Raw genomic sequence first — 21888 nt, 5'->3', positions numbered from 1 at the left:
GTCGTTAAATTAATCAAAAAATGATGGATTTGCCTCCAAAAATTATTACACAAAAAATTTTCTTATCAAAAAAAAATGATTATTTTATCAAAAAAACAAAAAAAAAAAATTGATATCTAATAAGCAATCGAGTTACAGACGGAGATAATGAAGATAATTTATTGGCTTGTTTTTGATTAAATTCTTCGGTTGTTCAGTTCGTTTTCGGCAGTTAACGGAACAGGTCACAAAAAGTGACCAAAATTCATTTTTTAAAATTCGTCAAAAGGAGATAAGGTGACAAAGGCAAGGATTTAAAAAGCGTTAAAATGGGAGCGAGTGATAATAAGCACGATACAGGTGAGAATTTTCTTAAAGGATTTGCGAATTTTAACGGAAAAATAATTTTTTAAGACTCAAAAATTTAAAAAAAATCAAATTTTGGAGAAAAATGAAGAATTTTTGGATAAAATTCTAATAAAAATTAAGAAATTTTTAATTTTTTTGACATTCGTGAAAGTATTAATTGAAAAAAAATTTTCAAAAATTTATTGGTTGCTTAGATTCATGCAAAAAATTGATAAAATTTGAGCCACATGTTGGCATTGACCTCATATACTTGAAATTTTTAGCTAAGCAGTTAAATCTTTATCGCCACTATTGACGACAAATCAAATCTTATCTGATAAAAATAAGCAATTGTTCACTATTTTTAATCTTTTTCTAATAATCAAGGGTCTTCTTGAAGTATATAACATAAGAAGTGGTTTAATTTTGAGTGTTTTAAGTATTTCCGAAAATTTTTAATCTTAAAAAAAATATTTTCTTGTTTATCGAATTAAAATTACCGAAATTTAAATTTTTTGAAAAATTTTGTTGAATAATTGAGAAAAATTTAATTTTTTATTTTTTATAATTTTTTATTTTTTTTAAATCTTTTTAATTTTTTTTTTTAATTTTTTTTTTTTTATTTTTTTTTTTTCATTTATTTTTAAATTTAACGTATAAATTTTGGATAAAATTTTTGAAATTTCATTATGATTTAAAAAGTTGTAAATTTATTTTTAGTAAAGAATTATTTTAATTAAATTTCGTAAAAATTTCATAATTTCGCAAAAATGTCAAAAATTGAAATTTTACCTAATTACTTAATTAATAAGATTTTTTTTTCAATTTTTATAAATTCTTAAAATGTTTTTCACAAAATCGAAAAATATTCAAAAGTTTCATAAATCGTCTTATAATTGATAATTATGTAAATTTTCTTCAGTCTTAATTTTTTTTGTGATTTTTCTTAATTTATTAATTATTAATTAATTATTTAATTTATTTTAATTTAATTTTTATTAATTTATTTTACCTAAATTTTAAATTTTTATCAATTTTAAATCTTATGAATTTTTTATATGAAGATATTTTTTTTAAATTTCACATATTTTGAATTTAAATTATCAAATTTGATACTAAATATATTTTAAGAAAGCTCATAAAAGTATAAAATGTTCCTCAAAAATTAAAAAAAATACATTAGAAGTCAAAAGTTAAGACTTAAAAAAAGTTAAAAATATTTCCAAGAAATTTTTGTAGTATTTTTTTATTATTTCCGTTGTCTTTTTTTATAATTTATCATTAAAAATTATTCGAAATCTTAACTTTTATCTATTAAAACTTAAAAAAAAATGAAAACAATTCAAGAACCGAACATTAATCTTATCGAACTTCAATAAATTCCTGATTACATTTGCAATAAAATTAATCCGCATGTCGGAATTCCCCCAACTTTAATATTTATTTTTAATTTTAAAATAAATAAAATTATTAATTAATTAATTTAAAAAAAATAAATTTTAAATAAATATTAATTTATATTAAAATTTAAAATAATTATTTTTAATAATTTTTTTAGTATCAGAAAAACCAACGAATAATTTTTTTGAATTATTCATCATTGATTGGTCAAAAAATCAACCAATAAAAATTTTTTTATACAAAACTAAGAAAAATAATGTTCATTGCATACTTTTTATTTTATTTTCAGACTCGAATAAGGACAATGAGTCGCAAAAGGCGAAACTTCCTTATCCAAGGTCGATCCCGTTCATCATCGCGAATGAGTTTTGTGAGCGATTCAACTTTTATGGAATGAGAAGTAAGTTTTTCATCTTTTTTAAAATAATTATTTTAATGATTTTTTAACTTTTAGCAATTTTGGCGTTGTACTTAACACAAAAATTGTCTTTTTCCGAGGATACTGCAACGGTAATTTTCCATCTTTTCACTACGATGGTCTATTTTATGTGCATTTTTGGTGCCATTATCGCCGATAGTTGGTTGGGAAAATTCAAGTAAGTAATTTTTTGTCTTAAAAAAAAAATTAATTAAAAAAAAAAATTGAAAAAAAATAATTTAAAAAAATAATTAAAAAATTAAATTAAATTAAAAATTAAATTAAATTAAATTAAAAATTAATTAAATTAATTAATTAATTAAAAATAATTTTTTTAAATAAAATAAAATTAAAATTTTTGATTTAAAAATTAAATAAAAAAAAATAATATTAAAAACTTAATTTTTAAATTAAAATTAAAAAAAAATTAATTAATTTTTTTTTTCAGAACAATTTTGTACTTGTCGATTGTTTATGTCACAGGAAGTTGTTTCCTCACCGTTGGCGCCATCGATCCATGGAACATGCCTCAACGAACTTTCACCTTTATCGGACTTGCCTTGATCGCCCTTGGCTCTGGCGGCATCAAACCTTGCGTTTCATCATTTGGCGGCGATCAATTCAAAATCCCGGAACAAGCGAAGCAACTTGCATGGTTTTTCTCACTTTTCTACTTTTCCGTGAATTCCGGATCGTTCGTATCAACGCTCTTGACACCCATTTTGCGTGACGACGTCAGTTGCTTCGGCAACGAAGATTGTTTCTCGCTGGGATTTTTCGTGCCGGCAGCTTTGATGGCAATTTCGATCGTTATTTTCGTGGCGGGCTCATTTTTGTACATCCACAAACCGGGCGGCGGCAATATGATGGTCAAGGTATCGAAATGCGTGTGGAGCGGCATTCGTGGAAAGATGAAGAATGGCAAGACGAACCCGAAAGCCCATTGGTTGGATCACGCTGTCGACAATTACGGGCAACAATTGGTCGATGAGACGAAAATTCTGTTAAATGTCCTTCTTTTGTACATTCCGTTGCCCATTTTTTGGACTTTGTTCGATCAACAAGGCTCCCGATGGACTTTCCAAGCTACTCGGATGGATGGCGATCTCGGATTTTACACAATTAAGCCGGATCAAGCGCAAGTCATCAACCCCTTGCTCATTTTGGTCTTTATTCCGTTGTACGAAATGATTTTTTATCCTCTCCTCAATCTCGTGGGCATCCGACGACCCTTGCAAAAACTCGTGATGGGCGGCGTTCTTGCTGGCGTCGCTTTCTTCGTCTCATTTTTGCTGGAAATGCAAATTATGAAGTCCTATGCCGTCGTTCCGCAGTCCGGAGAAGCTCAATTACGCGTTTTTAACACGATGAACTGCGATTACAACCTAGCTGTCAACGGAAGTCAATCGATTCTCGTCAAATCTCTCGAAAAATGGGAGAATTTGGACTACACAGGAGTCGAAAACGCTCAATTACGTTACACGATGACGTCAAAAACGACAGATTGTCCCAATTTTAGTGGAAATTTCGAAATTAAGAGTGCCGAAGCGACTTCTTATTTCATGCATGGCACGGGAAATGCTGCAAAAGTTCAAAAGTATGTCGATGATCCGGAAAAAACGAGCAATGGCAATGCTAAAGTGCGATTTTTGGCAAATACAGCAACTAAAGTGTCGTTGCGAGAGAAAGGTGTGGTAAAATTAGAAAGGGAAAGCGGCAATTCGACAATTGGGGAAGTGTCAAATGGCGAATATGAACTTTTTGTGGGCGAAAGTAAGCAAGGGGAAGCGTTTGCTTTGAAAATTGGAGGCGTTTATACGATTGCTGTGAATAAAGTTGGATCAAAAACGGTAAATTTTTACTTTTTTTCTTAAAATTTTATTTTCCATGAATTTAATTTTAAATTTTTTATTTAATTTTTTTAAAATATATTTTTTTTAATTTTTTTTTTTTTATATTTTTTAAATTTTTTTTTATTTTTATTTTTTTTTTTATTTAATTTTTTTTAATTCAAATTAATATTTTTTATTGATAATTTTTTTAATTTATTTTTTTTTTTATTTTTTTTTTAAAAAAAAAAGATTTCGAAAAAATTATTTTTTTAAATTATTGAAAAAATTTAAAATTGAATTTTTAATAATTATTTTTTGAATTAATTTTTTTTTTTTTTTTAATTTTGAAATTAATTTTTTTTTTTATTATTATTAAATTTTTTTTTTAAAATTTATTTAATTTTTAAAAATTTTTTTAATATTTAATAATATTTAATTAATTTTTATTAATTTTTATTTTTTTTTTTTTTTTTATTTTTTTTTTTTTTTTTTAATTTTTTAATATTTTTTAAAATTATTTTAATTTAAAAAAAAAATAATATTTCGGATTAAAATTTAAAATTGAATTCATTAAAAAATAATAATTATTTTTTAAATTAATTTTAATTTTTTTTTTTGTTTAATTTTGAAATTAATTTTTTTTTTATTTGATTATTATTAAATTTATTTTTTAATCGAATTTTTATTTATTTTCAATTTTTAAGAAAATTAATAATTTTTTAAAAATATTTTTAATTATTTTTTAAATAAAAATAAATAAATTCATTAAAAAAATAATTTTTAAAAATTTTTAAAATAATTATTTTTTAATTTTAATTTTATTTAATTTTTTTTATTTAATTTTTTTTTATTTACATTTATTTTTAATTCAATATTTTTTATTTTATTTATTTTTAATAATTTTTTATATTAAAAATATTCCAGGATTTCGAAATTTTTGAAATTACTCAACCAAACGGAGTAAATATGCTTTGGATCATCCCCCAATACGTCGTTATGACCTTGGGAGAAGTCATGTATTCCGTTACTGGATTGCAATTTTCCTTCAACGAAGCACCCCAAAGTATGAAATCCGTCCTCACCGGTTGCTGGATGTTGACAATTGCTGTTGGAAACTTAATTATTGTTTTTATTGCTGAAGCCAAGATGTTCAATGAACAAGTAAGTCCTAAAAAATTTCAATTTTTTCAAAAATTTTAACGAATTTCTTTCAGTTATGGGAATTTTTGATGTTTGCAATCCTCATGTGGGTCGATATGGCGCTCTTTGCTATCCTTGCCTGGCGTTACAAGTCCATCCCGATCAAATCTGACGAAGATTACGAACGTGAACGTCTTGAAATGGAAGAAAAAGAACACGGATTGGAGAAAATTCCCGTGAAAATGGGCGAAAATGACACCAACGAGGAATAATTTCTACTAAATTTTTAATAAATTTTTCAATAACAACAAAAAAATACAACATTATGTACAAAAAAATACTTTTTGCTTAAAAAACTAATGAAACACACGAAAAAAAGTACATCAATCCTCGTTGAAGGCGGTGTTCTCGACGCCATTTGTAGAGTTTTTGCCGTTGTTGAGATCGATTGTCTTGAAGCCGTTCGTGCTGGAGTCTTTTTGGGGCAAATCGATGGCGGGCGAGGGCGTTTCGTCTTCATTTTTCGGCTCGACATACTTGTATTTGATTGCGAGGATGATGAAAATTCCCATGTCGACTGCCATTAGTCCAGCGAATAAGAAAAATTCAGCGGCTTGCGAGTCGAAGGCTTTCGCTTCGGCGATAATGACGACGATTAGGTTGCCAAAAGCGACGGTCTGGAATGAAAAAAAAATTTTTAAAGTCAAAATTTTTTAAATTTGTATAAAATTTTTGACAAACCACGTGACTTAATTTTGAAAATTTTCATAAAATTTTTTGACAAATCACGTGACTTAATTTTGAAAATTTTCATAAAACTTTTTGACAAACCACGTGACTTAATTTTGAAAATTTTCATAAAAATTTTTAACAAACCACGTGACTTAATTTTAAAAAACTTTTTACAAACCACGTGACTTAATTTTGAAAATTTTCTTAAAAATTTTTGACAAATCACGTGACTTAATTTTGAAAATTTTCATAAAAATTTTTAAAAAACCACGTGATTAAATTTTGAAGATTTTCTTAATTTTTTTTACAAACCACGTGACTTAATTTTGAAAATTTTCATAAAAATTTTTGACAAACCACGTGACTTAATTTTGAACATTTTCATAAAAATTTTTGACAAACCACGTGACTTAATTTTGAAAATTTTCATAAAAATTTTTGACAAACCACGTGACTTAATTTTGAAACTTTTCATAAATTTTTTTGACAAATCACATGAATTTTAAATTTTTTCGTAATTTTATTATTAAAAAAACCACGTGACTCAATTCAAAAAGCAACGAGATATTTTTGTCAAATTTCTTCAATCGCTTTGTGAAATTTAGTCACGTGATTTTTTAAAATTTTATATGAAATTTTTTCAAACAAATCACGTGGTTTTTCAAATTTTCTCATGTAATTCTTTTTAAATTTGGTCACGTGGTTTGAAATTTGAAATTTCTTTCGTTTTTATAGTTTTTCTTTAATTTTTCTTCAAATAAAATAAAAACTCACCAACAACCAAGCAGCTTGCAATACAGATTTCATGCTCTGTGGCGCTTGAGTGAACGAAAATTCCAATCCCGTGACACTAAACATGACTTCGCCAGCTGTGATGACAATATACTGCGGCAGCAACCATAACATGTGAATGGAATTTGGCGCCGCGATCACATGTTCCTCGATACTGGCTTGATTTAAATTATTTTCCGTGACAACAAAGCTATAAACGCCTCCCAATTTCAACTGAACGTCCTTTAATTCGTCTCCGTTGTACCGAATCACGTAATGCCCTGGCGGAACTGCCGTTAAATTACTTTTGCCACTCGGAAATGTGTAAACAGTGTGATCTCCAGCCACTTCGATGAACTGAACTTCTTGATTTTTGTTCGTATTTGACAAAACTCGAACCACGGGATACCCTTTGGAGCCTTTATCGGGATCGTCTTCGTACTGAACGAGATCTAAAACTGTCGGATCGACTTTATTGGTCTGCATGAAGTACGAAATTGCCTTTTTTCGTTGAATTTCGACTTGCGCACCAACAATTCGAGGACAAATCGGGTCCGCAGTCTCAAAATCGACTTTAAACTGGAACGAATCGCCGACACTCAAGTTCAAATGTTTCTCCTCGAACAATCCTTTCGACAAGATATTGAAATTTTCGTGTCCGGGAATGTTGGAAATGACTTTGTAATCGCATGGAATGCCATTAAAAATCCGAAGTTGTCCCTCGTTTGCTGTCGGAAGCACCGGATACGTTTTTTGCAACTCCAATTCGACAAATCCTGAAATTAGAAAAGCGATTGCAGCGAGAATTCCGCCTGTTGTGAGTTTTTGCAAAGGACGTTTGATGCCACACTTGGCGAGCATCGGATACACGGCGTACGAGAACAACGGAATGAAACCGAGAATCAAGAGAGGATTCACGACTTGCAACTGATCGGGTTTGATGGCGTACGGACCAATGTCGCCCGTCATGCGAGTAGCTTGGAATGTCCATCGGGAGCCTTGTTGATCGAAAAGTGCCCAGAAAACGGGAAGCGGAAGGAAAAGTACGAGAACTCGCAGCACGGATTTGATGTCGTCGATGAGTTGTTTGCCGTACGTGGCTTCAGCGTAATCTAACCAATGTTCGCGTTTGTTGTGCTTCTTTTCCTTCAAGCGGGTTGCGACAGCGTTCTATTAAAAAAAAATATTAAAAATTAATTAAAATAAAAAAAAAATAAATTAAAAATTAAATTAAAAATTAAATTTAAAAAATTTATTTAAAAAAAAATAATTTAATTAAGAAATTAAAAAAATAATTAAATATTTAATTTATTTTTTTTTTAATGAAAAATTTGAAAATTAAATTAATTAATGAATTTTTCTAATTAAAAAAATAAAAACAATTTTAAAAAATTTAGTCAATCATATAAAAATAAATAAAATTGAGTTCAATTAATTTTTCGAAACATATATTTTAAAATTAATAAAAATTAAAATTAAATTTGAAATTAAAAAAAATAAATTTAAAAATATTTGATTTAAATTTAACTCATTAAATTTTTTAATTTTTTTATTTAAATTTTTTAATTTAATTTAAAGTTTTTTAAATGAAAAATTTTAAAAAATTAAATTAAACTTCAAAAAAAAAATAAATAATAAAAAAATTTAATTCCGTATAGAATATTTAAATTGAAAAATAAAATTATTTAAAGACATTTGTAAAAAAAATAAAATTAAATGAAATTTTCGAAAAATTAAATTAAAATTATAAAATAAATTAAATTTTAATTTGAAGAAAGTTTATAAAAATAATTTTAAAAGAATTTATTTTTAACAATTTAAGTAAAAGGAAAAAAATAAATAAGTTAAGTGATTCAATCTTTTTAAATAATTAAAAAAAATATGAAAAAATCATTTCAAATTGTTTAAAGTTTTTTAATTAAAAAAATCGAATTCATTGGAAATTGAATTAATTGAAAATTTAATTAAATTTAAAAATTATGCAAATGAAAATAAAAAAAAATTAATTAAATTTTTGAAAAATTTTTTAAATCAAAGTAAAAAATTTGATTGATATTCTTTGAAAAAATTCAAAAATAATTTTAAAAAAATTAATTATAATTAATTTAAAAAATATTTAATTTTGAAACTCATTTAATTTCAAAAATCAAAAAAAAAAAAATAATTTTTTTCCATTTTTTTTAATTCTTAAAGAAAATCTTACCCCAATGCATTTTGATACCAAAACAATCATATTTCCTTCAGGCTTCTTCACTTTATACAAAACTCGACCACAGATAAAAATAACTAAAAACAAAAAAAAAATCATTAAAAATCCATTTAAATCTTTAAAAAAATAAAATTCTTACTAATTGAGACAATCATCAACGCTCCCGGCACTCCAAACGCCAACGAATAACAATCATTATTCCCAAAGCAGTGAACATCTTCTCTCAAAACGGGCGTCAGCGACGTCGAAATCAACGAACCCGCATTAATGGCAAAGTAAAAAAGCGAGAAAAACGTCTCCAAATGCCTTGCTTGCTCGGGTAACTTGAATTGATCTCCCCCGAATGCCGAAACACATGGCTTAATACCTCCCGTACCGATAGCTATCAACATTAAACCAATCACAGTCATGACACTTGCCGGCAATCCAAGCGTCGGGATGGCACCGATGGCGATAACGGCAGATCCGACGGAATAAACCATCGATAAGTAAGTAATTGTTCTACGAAAAATCGATTTTTAAAGAAAATTTTTATTTTTTGAAGGAAAAATCTTACTTGAATTTGCCCAACCAACTATCAGCGAGCACGGCACCCATAAGAGGGAAGAAATAAACGAACATGGTGAAAATGTGGTAAAGTACTGTGGCATCGTCGTCGCTGTAGTGCAGTTTTTGTGTGAGATAAAGCACGAGAATTGCTAAAAAAAATTAAAATTTTAAAAATTTATTAAAAAAAAAATTAAAAAATTCTTACTTCGCATTCCATAGTAGTTGAATCGTTCACAAAACTCATTACTGATGATGAAAGCAATTGATCTCGGGTACTTTGTTTTCTAAAAAAATAATTAAAAAAAATAAAAATTAATTTTTTTATTAACAAAAAAAAAACTTCCGCTTGACCATCTCTCGTTCCGTCATGCGTTAAATTGCATTTAATTTTAATTTTTTCATTCAATAACAGAACAAAGTGTCAATTTTCTTCCATTCTGCTCAAATGAACAGCAAATATTTCGATATTTATGAACAACGATCAGCTAATAAAGGTCAATGAACAGCCTTGCGCTTGTTACCTACTAACAAAACAAAAGTTTTGACGTAAAATTAGCATAAAATTAACATAAATTTTTAATTTTTTAATCTAAAACCACGATAAAAGTGCATCAAATTCTAATCTAAAATTTTTTACTGTTAGCAATTTATTATTTTAATGTTTATGAGGTATCGAACTCATTGAAACGCGAGTTTTATTCGTGAATTAGTGTCAAGTTAGACGAGTTTTTGATCATATGGGCGATGAAACAACGGTTTTATAAAAAAAAATAGACAAGAAACAGGCACGTGGATTGGAATATTTGATTTTTTTTAAAAGAATTTAATAAAAAAAATATTTTCGAAAAATTAATATTTTTTTTTAAATTTATTTTAATGAAATTAATTTAATTTAATTAGAAAAATTTTAAATTTTACTAAAAATAAAATATTTTAATTTTTTTTATTTTATTAATTAATTTTAATTAATTAAAAAAATTAAATAAATTAATAATAATTAAAATTAAAAATATTCAAACAAAAAATTATTAATTAAAAAATTTTAATAAAAAAAAAATTAAAAAAATAATTACAATTAATTAAATTATTAAAAAAGTTAATTATTTTAAAAGTAAACAATTAGTTAAAAACTTATTAAAAAATTATTTATTAATTAAATTAATTAATTATTATTTTTTTTAGAATTAAATAATTTTTAATTAATTTTTAAATTAATGAAAAAAATATTTTTTTAAGAATACAAATAATTATTTAATTAATTTTATTTTGTTTCATTACGAAAAAAAAATATCTCAAAGATAAAAATTTTTCAAAGAAAAAAAAATGCTGTGAAATTTTCAATTTAAAATTTTATAAAAATCTAAAAAATTCTAAAAAGCGATTAAAATAACAAGAAAACTTCTCAGCTTTTGATCAGTTTTTATTGAAATTTTCTCAGCTTTAATTTGACATGTTCAGTTTTTCATTATTAGCTTCGTAGCAAAAGTTAGCTCCATATAAACAAGTCTAAGTCATTACAAACTAAAGAGCTGAAAAAAAATTTTCATTCAAATCTCATTCAAAAAAATTCTTTAAAATAATCTCAGTTCGTTTAAATTTAAAAAAAAATCATCATAAAATATTTCAAGCACTTTTTTCACCCATTTTAACGTGTTATGACTTTATAATCGTAACCACAAGGTCCGTCACATCAAAATAATTTCATTGTTATTCACTTGCACTTTTTCATGTCGTTTTTGACATTCCAACATTTTTTGTTTTGTTTGTTGATAATTTTTTTAAGTCATGTCGTAATAACTCACTAATAGGTGATAAAATTTTTATTAATTCACCTCTTAAATTAACTCAACAACTTTCTAGCTCGTAAAAATTGTAAACTTTTATTTACTTATCCGAGTGACAAAAAAGTTTCAGCAATTCAATGAGACGAAATAAATTTGTTGTACGCAAAATTTTTCGACTTCATTCATTCAATTATGCAAATTTTCGTCTATCCAAGTGTCTCTATTTGACGATGCTATTTTTAGATTTTTTATCGTGGTTGTTGGGTGTCATTCAACTATTTTTTTTGGCGCTTGATGATTCATGTGAATGCAAAAAGTGTCCTTTAAACGATTTTTGACAAATTTTTGTGAAGTAAGTAACAAGACGCCTCCATCGAAAAGGTCAAGATTTTCCAACAACATTGTTGTCGTAATAAATTTCACATCACATAAATCATGCCAGAGAAGTGTTATGACGCGTCAGACGAGACACAATGCAAATAGATGCAATTTATGATAACTCGTTAATGTATTAGAAATTACGTGTAATTATCTTCTCACAAGTTGTAATTAACGCTCATCTTATTAAATGTTGGAAAAAAATCACGGTATCGGTTTCAAAAGTCGCAAAAAAAAATCAATCAAGGCCCATTTTTTGGTTCTTCGTCAACTCGTTAATGGTAATCGGTTTAGACAAGCATTGAAAACAAGTTTTTTCTCTCTCTCTTTCAAATAAGGAAAGACTTTGGTAGAAGCACAGATTTTGCACAGAGAAATGTTTACAACATAAATGGAGATAATTACAGACAAATATTTAGCACAGTTTTCATTTTCTTTTCTGTGTAATTTTGGTTCCGTACGTGGTTGATTGATGTATGAGGTTGTTGCTCTGAAATCGAAGCTACGTGAAATTAATACAGACAGAATTTTATTTTATTGTTTTTTTTGAGAATTTAAGACATATAATTAATTTTTTTATCCTCTAAGAAGCGTATTTTCTTTCATTGAAGGATAAAAAAATTAAAATTTTATTTTAAATTCCATTTTATTTTTTTTATTTTTTCAAATTTTTTTTTTCAATCTCAAGATTATTTTCTTATTTTTTTTTTATTTTTTCATAATTTTTTTTAATAAAAAATTTTCTAAAAATTTGAAGTTTTTGTTTAAAGAATTTTTCTCAAAAACTTTTCAAGAAACTTCATCTCAAAAATTATATTTTCTACAATTTTTGAAGATTTTGTTTTTTTATTTTAATATTTTGTGAATTTTTCTATTTATTTCCCAATTTTTTTTTTCTAAAAATTAATAATTTTTTTTGAAATTCTCAAATATTTTCTCTTAATTTTTCTAAAAAAAATTTAGATAAATCTTTAGATAAATTTATCTTTTTAAATTTTTCTTTTGATATCTTCAGATAAATTTAGGGAAAACATTAAAAAAAATTTAATAAAATCATAAATTTTTAGAAAAAAAAAATTATAAAAAATTGATAAATAAATAATTAATTAAATTTAAATAATTTTTTTAGAAGCTTTAGTTCAAAAATTATTTTAAATTCAATTTTTGAAGATTTTAAAAATTTTTCTTCCAATTACGTCTCTGTTTCGACCCATGAGATATATCAACACTTCACATTAATATTCAATAAGTGTTTCATCAAAATTTTTTAAGTGATACTTGTTCGAGATAATTATGGACAATTGTAATGATGTTCCGAAAAAATTATTGTTTCGCTCATCACATGTTGGAATTCATTCATCATTATCATTTTTTTTTATTTTTTTTTAATAAAGATACACCTGCAGCGATTTTTTTCATCGCTTCTTGAGATTTTTTTTTCAGAAGAAAAAAAACTTGAAAGAAATGGATGATGAAACTCTCGATGAGCAAAAAAAAATTTTTTTAATTTATACAAGTTGATTACTTCAGGAGTTGTTGATAAATTTGCTTCATGGGAAAGTAATGGATCTGTTTCCATTTTTTTCAAAAAAATTGACTTGTCAAGTTAGGTTTTGATCAGTTTTAACTGAAATTTTCTCAGCTTTCAAGTTCTTTAATCAGTTTTTTGTTACAAGCAAAACAGCCGAAGTTAGCTCCGTATTTATAGAGCTAAGTTCTTTTTAGGTCAAGAGCTGAAAAATCTTCAAACTCGCAAAATTATGTTCTGTAGCTCGTTATTGAACTAACAAAGAACTGAGAGGAACTGACATACTTTTCTTATTGAAATACTCATTCTATAAATTGATAAAAAAGTCTGAGATGATTTCACTTCCGTCGAGAGTTCTGTAAGCCTTTCCCTAATCACTAACTTTGTCAAAACAAAAACAAAAATCTATTTTGTGACAAATTCTTGTTTACATCCATTATCATTGAAAAGGTCGTAAATCACTAAACCAAATCAAACCAAAAATCATCAAAATAAATTATTTTGCATTCGACCTTCAATTCCATTTTCAGTTTTGTTTACAAAATTTTTATTTGTGTCGCATCTTTTGCATATTTATTTATCGGAATAAGGAAACGACCGATTGATGATATTGATATTGAAGACAATTATAAAAAAATTTGCTTCAATTTTCAATATATCGATCGCCATGAGACGCAACGACGGCTATTTCCGCAACAATTTTTTTTTAAGTTTGAGACAAATTTTACGCATGCCAAGGTCGACATGCTGCGATGAGAGAATGTTATCAACACGCATAGAAGCACGACACACCCATTTTTTGTTGTTTTGAGCGATTTCGTGATAACGAGGGTAAAAAGAGAAGAACCTTATTTACCTTTTTATCCATCTCCGGATCGGTAACTTGCAATGTATCACGCACCATTTTTTACGTGTGTGTAGGAATTTACAAATATTTTTAGAACAAATTTTTTTTTATTATTTTTTGTTTGATAACTTAACACAAATATTTTATTTTAATTTTTTTTTAGTGACACGTTGTTATTGTTTATATTTTTTTTTACGCTCTTGATACTTTTTTTTTGTCTCGCGCGTTTTTTTTCGTCACTACCGGGAGCTGGTTGTAAATGACACTAGCTGCGTTGATAAAAGAGACAAAATGATTGAATTACACAACACGTTAATCTAATTTATTTAATAACAATTGAAGTGTGCGACGAGAGGGAATTCGTCATCGCATCTCACAGTCTTTTACGAAATTCGAACGCTTTAAGTACGAATTTTTTTTTAAACAAATTCTTTAAATCTTCACAAGTTTGGAAATGATTCCAAGAACTAATAATTTAAAAAAACCCGAAATTAATTAAGAGTGCAAAATGTCGATCCGAAGCGCTCGACATGCATTTAACGACTGACTGACGTGCCTTCATGGCAAGTGTTCTGTTAGTGTCTGCGAGTGAGTTGATGGAGTAATTTTTAAAACTTTATTATTATTATTTATGTAGGTATTCAAAGTTTTTTTTCTGTATTGATATGTATATGGCATAAAGTGTACGGTAGCTGTTGCGTGATGTATGTTCTATGGAAGCTCTATTTGAGGTATGGAATTTCAAAAATTGATCGAATTAGCGTTTGTGGTTAATGGTTTTGATGACTTGGAAGGGATTTTTTATTAAATTAATATTTTCTTCAAAATTTTTGTACTTTTCAAATCTCAGACGTTAGATTTTTTTCATTAATTCGAAGTTATATGAATTGGTATTGTCAACAAAAAATAATTGCTCCAATAATTTATATAATAATGGCTTGAAGTTGGTTATTTTCCATAAATTGTTGTAAATATGAATATTATTTATGTTCAAAAAATTTAAAAATAATGATTAGTGATACTGAAGACTTGTCATCAAGGATCTCCTTCTTAAAAATTTTCTCTTATTTTTAACGTTTAGTTTGGTAAATAGTAAATCTCATTTTATTGAACTTCTCTGTTCTATGAAAAAATATTTTTATCGTCGAAAGTCTTTAAATACAGAATCCCAATTAAAAGTTACAAATTGAAAACGTAACCCGAATAGTTGTCACCCTTGCAAGGCTTTAAACTCTTTGAAGTCTCTTTTAAACTCTTTCTAACAAGCGAAGCAAAGGTCTTTATGCTTATTGGCTTTAACAGTGATTTGAAGGACCTTATTATAAAGTTAGCAACTGTTTTGGAAATTAAGACCCTCTTAAGATTTTGCATCTGGTCTTTTCTTTTGCCTGAAAGTCGGTTTTGATGTATCATTAATTTGAATGTATTGGATATTTGTCAAATTTAAGATATCTGTCTTGCGAAATACTTTTGTTATAGGAATACTATCAAATTGTCATTTTGGATCAATTCATAAGATGGATTTCGATGGACTTTATAATACGGTTGCTTTGTGAATTATAACCAAATAATCTTGTGAAGTTTCAAAAACTATCGTCGATATGTGACTTTTAATTGAATCCAGCATCAGGGTAAAAGAGATTCTTCCTTTCGATCGTTCGTTTGGTACTTTTGGACTTTTGTAGATGGTAATAGAAAAGTTTTTTAATACGAGCTCATTTTTGATTATTTGATTGATAATTTTCCTTAAAAGTTTAGACAAATTTTAAAATAGCTTTGAAATATATTTAATTTAAAAATTTTAAAGAAACTTAACTTACCCAAATTTTGACTTTAAAAAACTTTTTGCATTAAGTCACTCATCCTTTCAACTCGTTCGAACGAACACAATTCTCAGTGCGAATCTCTAATGAGTAAACAAGTATTCGAATAAAAATTGAGAAGATCAATCTCTCAAAAAATCTTCACGTGAAGGAACTGAGAGATGCTGTCGATAACGACGAAATTTTGTTTACAACGACGATAAGCATCTTCTGAACTGCTTTACTCTCTCGCCAAACAAAATAAAAGATATTTTTTTTAAGTCTCGTGCCATAAAAAAGAGATAAGATCAATGACTGCAGGCACAAAAAAAAAGTTGTCACTTCACATATCAGCTATCAACATCGAGAACTGTGTCACTACTAGCTATTGTTATTTATTGCCAAACAACACCTCGTTACATTGTTGACACAAGTCGTTGACAATTTTTCGTACATGCGTCGATATGTGCGAAGATATTGATAGTGAGAGTGGCAAGTTGATTGACTTGAAACTTATATTGACAAGTGAACTTGAGAGGAGATTAATTTAAAATTATTTATGACAAATGTGAGAAATTTAAGCTGTCGAGAGGAAGTCGTTGATCAAAATTCACAAGAAAAAATTCAAAACTTTTATCTCGATGTGAAAATTGAATTTCCATAAAATCAACGGAAATAAAATTCTTTCTGATTTTTTTTTATGATTTTACGATAATTTTGAATTTATGAAGATTTTAATTACCTTTTAAGGGATTTCCGTTGAGAATCTCTTCATCTAAGTTTTTTAATCAATTTTTTAAAAAAATTTCCTCATGATGACTAATACGGAAAAATTGCAATTTTCAACGTCATAAGCATCAAAAAGATTCTCGACTTGACTTGCCTGATAATCTTCAGTGTCACTCCTGTCAGTGATAAGAATTGTAAAACTTTCATTCATGTTCTTGAGTTTTACTTCAAAGAATGTTCATAAAACGTGTCTCAGCACTCAATATTTTTTTTCTTGTTAAAATTCACTTATATAACTCTTCACTCCTATCGCTGTGTTAAAAATTAAGACGCAATTCGCTCTTGAAGAACAATGGCGCTCAATTTCACCCCACTTGACGATTACTTGTCATTCCATAAATCATCATGTGTCAGCAAATTCATCTGATTTATTTAATTTTTTTCTGTTTTTTCCTTATCAGAGACTTTTAAATGGCATTTTAATACGTTTTATTAAATAATTATGATTTTTTAACGTTTTTCTGATCAATTACTTCGTTTTTGAAAAAAAATCGACCCTGAATCCGAAGATTTCCTTATCAAGTCTCGTGCATTCGAGATCACTGACATGCCACCGTGCAGTTGATATTTTGTCATAAATTGTCGATTAGAGTTCGTTTGTGCAATTTTTCACTGACCTTGCACTTTATGAACAAATTACTGCGAGCGATAATGCGATTATTTAATGTTTTGACGTCAATTTCTTACCTCCAATGATTCCATTTCTTCATCTCGGCTTGCGAGTGTCGAATCCGATGTTCGTTTTTTTGACATTTTTCACGAATTTTTAAAGAGTGTCGGCTTCACTGGATGGTTGGCAGAACGCGACTGACATAAATTACCTTTTTCTCTAAATACCGCCGCCGTCTTATCACACTCACTTCAAGTTATCGCGTTAGTTTAGTGCATGCTTATTTGTTTAATTAAATAACTTACATCGAGATTAGGGGCAATAAATATGTTGCTTTGCATTGTTGTTTGTCCATATACCAACCTATTGCTCTATTTCGACGATGAATTTTCTATTTTTCATCGCGATAAGAACGAGTGTTGCAAGAATTTTGAGCGGAAATCGTTTCTAACGAAAAGTTGGAAGTGAAAATTTTCGTAAAATGAAGGATTTAAGCGTTTTTTATGTGTTATCTAATTTTTTTAATGGTTTTTGAAAATTTATTTTTTTTTTAATTATTTTAAGAATTTTGATTATTTTAAATTTCAGAATTTCAAAAAATTAATTTTATAATTAACAGAATTTTAAAAAAATTAATTTTTATTTTAATTTTAAAATTTTATTTAAAAAATTTTTTAAATTAGGATTTTAAATAAATTATTTTTATTAAATTAATTTAATTTTTAATTTAAATTTATTAAATTAATTAAATTAAATTAATTAAAATTAAATAAAATTAATTATAAATTAAATTATTTAATTAAAATTATTTTTTTTTTAATTTTAAAAATTAATAAAAAGAATTTTCGAACATTTATTCTAAATTATTTTGAGATTTAATAAAAAAAATAAATTATTTTTTAATTTTTTGGCTAATATTTTTTTTAAATTAAATAAAAATAATAAATTAATTAAATAATAAATAATTTTTTTAAAATTTAAATTTTTAGCAGTTTTTTTTATTTAATATTTTATAGTTAAATAAAATAATTAAATAAATAATAAATTAATTAATTAATAAAAGTAATTGGTTTAAAATCCTCAATTTAAGAAATATTTTTTAATAAAATTTAAAATTAAAAAATTTTTTTTTCAAATTATTTGTGGTTTATTATAAAATTTATTTTTTGAAAAACACATTGGTCACGTGGTTAAAATTTTCAAAAAGTCACTTTATCGAAATTTCAAAATATGAATTCTTTTAAAATTTTGACTGGGATCAAAAACATAAAGAAAATTCTTATCAAGAAAAAAAGTTAGAATGTTCATTTGGAAAAAAACTCAAAATTTACTTAATTATGGTCACGTGGTTTGAAATTTGTAATTTTTATCAATTTTTTACGCTTTTTATGAATCAAATGAGCTTTTTATGAAATTTATGAACGACAGACAGCCGACAAAACGATCAAAAAGAAAGTTTTTCTTGAAAAATCTACAAAATGCATTTAAAATTCACACAAAAATAAAAATTAGTTCATTCAAACAGTTTCACGACTAAAGAACTATTTTAATACCCCAAGTAACCCAACTCCTTAAATTGCTTGTGCAAATTTTCATTTGCTTCTAAAATTCTGCTCAACGCTGCTTCCAACTCATCATACTGAAAATGTGGCGTAAATGGCATATCTTCCAAGGCACACACATGCACCTTCCCATCTGCATCTCCAACGACAATTGACCTTCCGCAATTACTAAATTTAATTATCGTCAACGTGCTTGTCGAATCAAAGTTGTGTTCCGAAGCCGGTTTCATGTTCTTGCGTCGCAAATCCCACAATTGCACGGAATTACGAGTGCACGTTGCGAGAATTGTCGAATGGATGGGACTCCACATGGCGCATTGAAAGGGCTCTTGATCGTGACTCAGCTCCAAAATCGGTTCAAAAATCTCTTCGGTCCAAATTCGGAGTTTCCAATCAGCGCCGCATGTGAGGAAAATTTTGGGACTCCATGGCGAATATTCGATGGCGTAAATGCCGCCTTGATGCGCTTGCATGACGCCCGTATGTTGATGCGAAAAGTAGATGGAACAGCGATGCAAACAACCTTCGTCAGTGCCCACGAAATAGACTTCTTTGCGTTGCGGATGCATTTTTAAGCACAAAGCTTGTGGATGACGATCTGCTTCGAGAAAAGTTTTCTTCTTGGCGATTGCTAAACCTTCGACGACGCCTTCAACGCGATCGAGAGTCATCTGTTTTTGACCCAAGAGATGTGTGCCCGTGATCATTGTGTATTTCATGATTGTTCCGTCGAGAAAAGCAGCGAGCATTACTTCTTTTTCGTCGGCAGCTAAAAAAAAATTGGAAGATTTCATCAAAAAAAATGTTCTAAAAAGGTATTTTTTTGCGATTTTCAGATTTAAATTTTTTTTCTAAAATAAATTTCAAATGTTCATTGGGTCAAAAATTTGAAAATGTACATTGGGACAACATTTTTTTAAAAGAATGTGCATTGGGACAAGAATTGAAAATGTTCAATGGGTTAAAAAAATTGAAAATGTACATTGGGACAAATATTTTTTTGTAAAATATGCATTGGGACAAGAATTGAAAATGTTCAATGGGTTAAAAAAATTGAAAATGTACATTGGGACAAATTTTTTTTTTTTGTAAAATATGCATTGGGACAAGAATTGATAATGTTCAATCGGTTAAAAATTTCCAAAAACTTAATTTCGAAAAGAACCCCAGTTTACATTTTAATTTTTCCCATTGCAAATTTTTTTTTTGCCCCGATGCATATTTTAAATTTTTTTCTTCTTGCCCAGTTAATAAATTTTCTTCAAAATGTGATTAAAATCAAATTTCAGATAAAAAATACAAAAACTTACTATCAACCCATTCAATTTGCATAACAGGCTCAAACCCAGGCGACGTCTTTCGATCACTTTTCGCAATTGGCGGACCTTCTTCTTGCGTAATATCTCGAATCTCAACTCTCCCATCGTACAATCCAACTGCCAACAACTGCGGACTCTTCTTCGAAAACCTCACTGCTGTCACGGGAGCCGTATAAACATATTTCCTCTCCGGATTTACGGGATTTTTTATACTCCAGATACACACATAACCTAACTTTCGTTGTTCATGCGGCGTAAATCCATAAACGCCATACGCGACAGCCAAAATGTCGCCATTTCTCGTACACCAACTTGCACTGGCGACAGCTTTTCCCATCAATTCGGGGACTTTATAGACCCATAATGTGTCTAAACGATACAAATATTTCACGTCTTTCACGTAGGGATCAGGTAATTTGAAGTTTCGAAAGCGTCGTTGACGATCTCCAAAGATATTTCCCGCCAAAAGTCGTTCGATGATCATGGCGGACTTTTTGAAATTTTTATTTCCATCTAAAAAGTGATCGGGATTCTCAGCGCCATCTTTCGTGAATGTCGTAATTTCAACGGTAGTTTCTTCGTCATCCAAGCTGACTTCTTTCGTGGATGCCTCGAGATCCGCATAAGTGTCCCACATGTCGTAATTTGACACAAATGAGCTTTGATCGACTTTTTTGATGCGATCTGTGTTCGCAGCTTTAGTTTTGTATAAAATCGTTGAAGTTTGGGCTTCTGCATGAGTTACACGTTTGATGGGTTCAACAAAAGGAATTTTTATGTCTTCATCCATTGAACCAACTGCCGATTCCTGACTTTTTTCCTTCTTCGCTTCTTCCAACTTTCGTTGCCGTTCTTCTTCTTCCTGTTTTTCGAGCAAATCCGCATCTTCCTTCAAAATTGTCAAACTCGGACTTTCGTAAAGGACAATATCCTCCGTTTCAGTTATCAAAACTTTGATATAAACAGCATCTTTGTCCGGTTCAGCGATTATTTCCTTATTCGTTTTGAGCAAATGCAAGCCAGGAATTGTCGTTTCAGGCTCTTCTTCTGCTTCAACGGCGTTAATGACAGCAGTCGTTAATTCTTCCATCGTTAAAGTTTGGTTTTCTTCGTGAACTTTTAACGGATCAGGATTTACTATTCCAGGTAAGTCTTGAAGCTCGTGAATTACAGACTCAAAAAGTGAATTAGTTGGTCGAAAACGATCGTCGTTGAAGTAATATTTGCCAGAAGTAACTAATGAATTAGGAACACCGTCTTGATTGTTCTAAATAACAAAAAAATAATGAAAACCCGGCGTCATTATTGATTAAATAAAAGGTCATGGTAACGAAATAAAAAAAGCAACAAGTGGGAAATTTTAAATAAAAAATCGTTTTTTACCAATTTTTCTTGATATTCCTTCACTCGGGAGTATAAGGAAGGTTCTAAAAGTGCTAAAGGCATTTTATCCAGATTCCAACTGCTCTCAGGGACTCCATGGAAACGCACGTGAGCTGGTTGTATTTTTACGTTGCGACGATTTTCAGACATTTTTGATGCGAAATTCAAAAAAAATCAAGATATGAGGTTTAAGTTTTGTTAAAAATTATTTAAAAACTGTCAGTTATGAAAATTTTAAGGCTTCATAGTAGGCAACGATTTGAAAGATTTTTTACTGTAGATGTGAAAGCAATTTTGGTATGTAAGCAGTTTTGATAAGCCTAAAAGTATGCAATCGACAGCACGTTTTTATGAATTTTTTGTTGTTAAAGTTGAAAATATAAAAATAATAATTATCAATTTTTTTAAAGTTTTTACTTAATATTTGCTCGATAATAAGATTGAAGGGTTTCTAAATAAGTTATTTTAATAATATTTTTGATGAAAAATTATTTTTGTTTTGATTCC

The 21888-nt window shown here is 27.8% G+C and overlaps 3 protein-coding genes across 4 annotated transcripts; 1 reads left to right on the top strand and 2 right to left on the bottom strand.

The window, feature by feature from the left end:
• The first annotated feature begins 204 nt into the window (after nt 1-204).
• Nucleotides 205-5402, top strand: LOC134835909 (peptide transporter family 1-like). Its single transcript, XM_063850920.1, has 6 exons — nt 205-339; nt 2018-2128; nt 2183-2324; nt 2595-3996; nt 4903-5139; nt 5193-5402. Exons 1-6 carry the CDS (start codon nt 309-311, stop codon nt 5388-5390), a joined length of 2121 nt encoding a protein of 706 aa, XP_063706990.1. The 5' UTR covers nt 205-308; the 3' UTR covers nt 5391-5402.
• Nucleotides 5388-17329, bottom strand: LOC134835908 (peptide transporter family 1-like). Of its 2 annotated transcripts, none has more exons than XM_063850917.1 (7): nt 17195-17329; nt 9585-9663; nt 9387-9528; nt 8970-9331; nt 8825-8907; nt 6625-7791; nt 5388-5795 (listed from the first exon to the last, which is right to left on the bottom strand). In XM_063850917.1, exons 1-7 carry the CDS (start codon nt 17258-17260, stop codon nt 5502-5504), a joined length of 2193 nt encoding a protein of 730 aa, XP_063706987.1. In that variant the 5' UTR covers nt 17261-17329; the 3' UTR covers nt 5388-5501. The 2 variants fall into 2 exon arrangements, with proteins under 2 accessions (XP_063706987.1, XP_063706988.1); XM_063850918.1 differs by lacking the exon at nt 17195-17329 and adding an exon at nt 13926-14360.
• Nucleotides 17330-18663: 1334 nt separating this feature from the next.
• Nucleotides 18664-21531, bottom strand: LOC134835509 (dynein axonemal intermediate chain 4-like). Its single transcript, XM_063850388.1, has 4 exons — nt 21382-21531; nt 20794-21265; nt 19990-20730; nt 18664-19448 (listed from the first exon to the last, which is right to left on the bottom strand). The coding sequence occupies exons 1-4, from the start codon at nt 21529-21531 to the stop codon at nt 18664-18666; spliced, it is 2148 nt and encodes a 715-aa protein (XP_063706458.1).
• Between the last annotated feature and the right edge of the window lie 357 nt (nt 21532-21888).

This window comes from Culicoides brevitarsis, chromosome 3, assembly GCF_036172545.1.
Source record: "Culicoides brevitarsis isolate CSIRO-B50_1 chromosome 3, AGI_CSIRO_Cbre_v1, whole genome shotgun sequence".
In the NCBI taxonomy this organism is placed as follows: Eukaryota; Metazoa; Arthropoda; class Insecta; order Diptera; family Ceratopogonidae; genus Culicoides; species Culicoides brevitarsis.
Note: the sequence above shows the minus strand (reverse complement) of the source record. Positions and strands in the feature narration are given on the sequence as shown.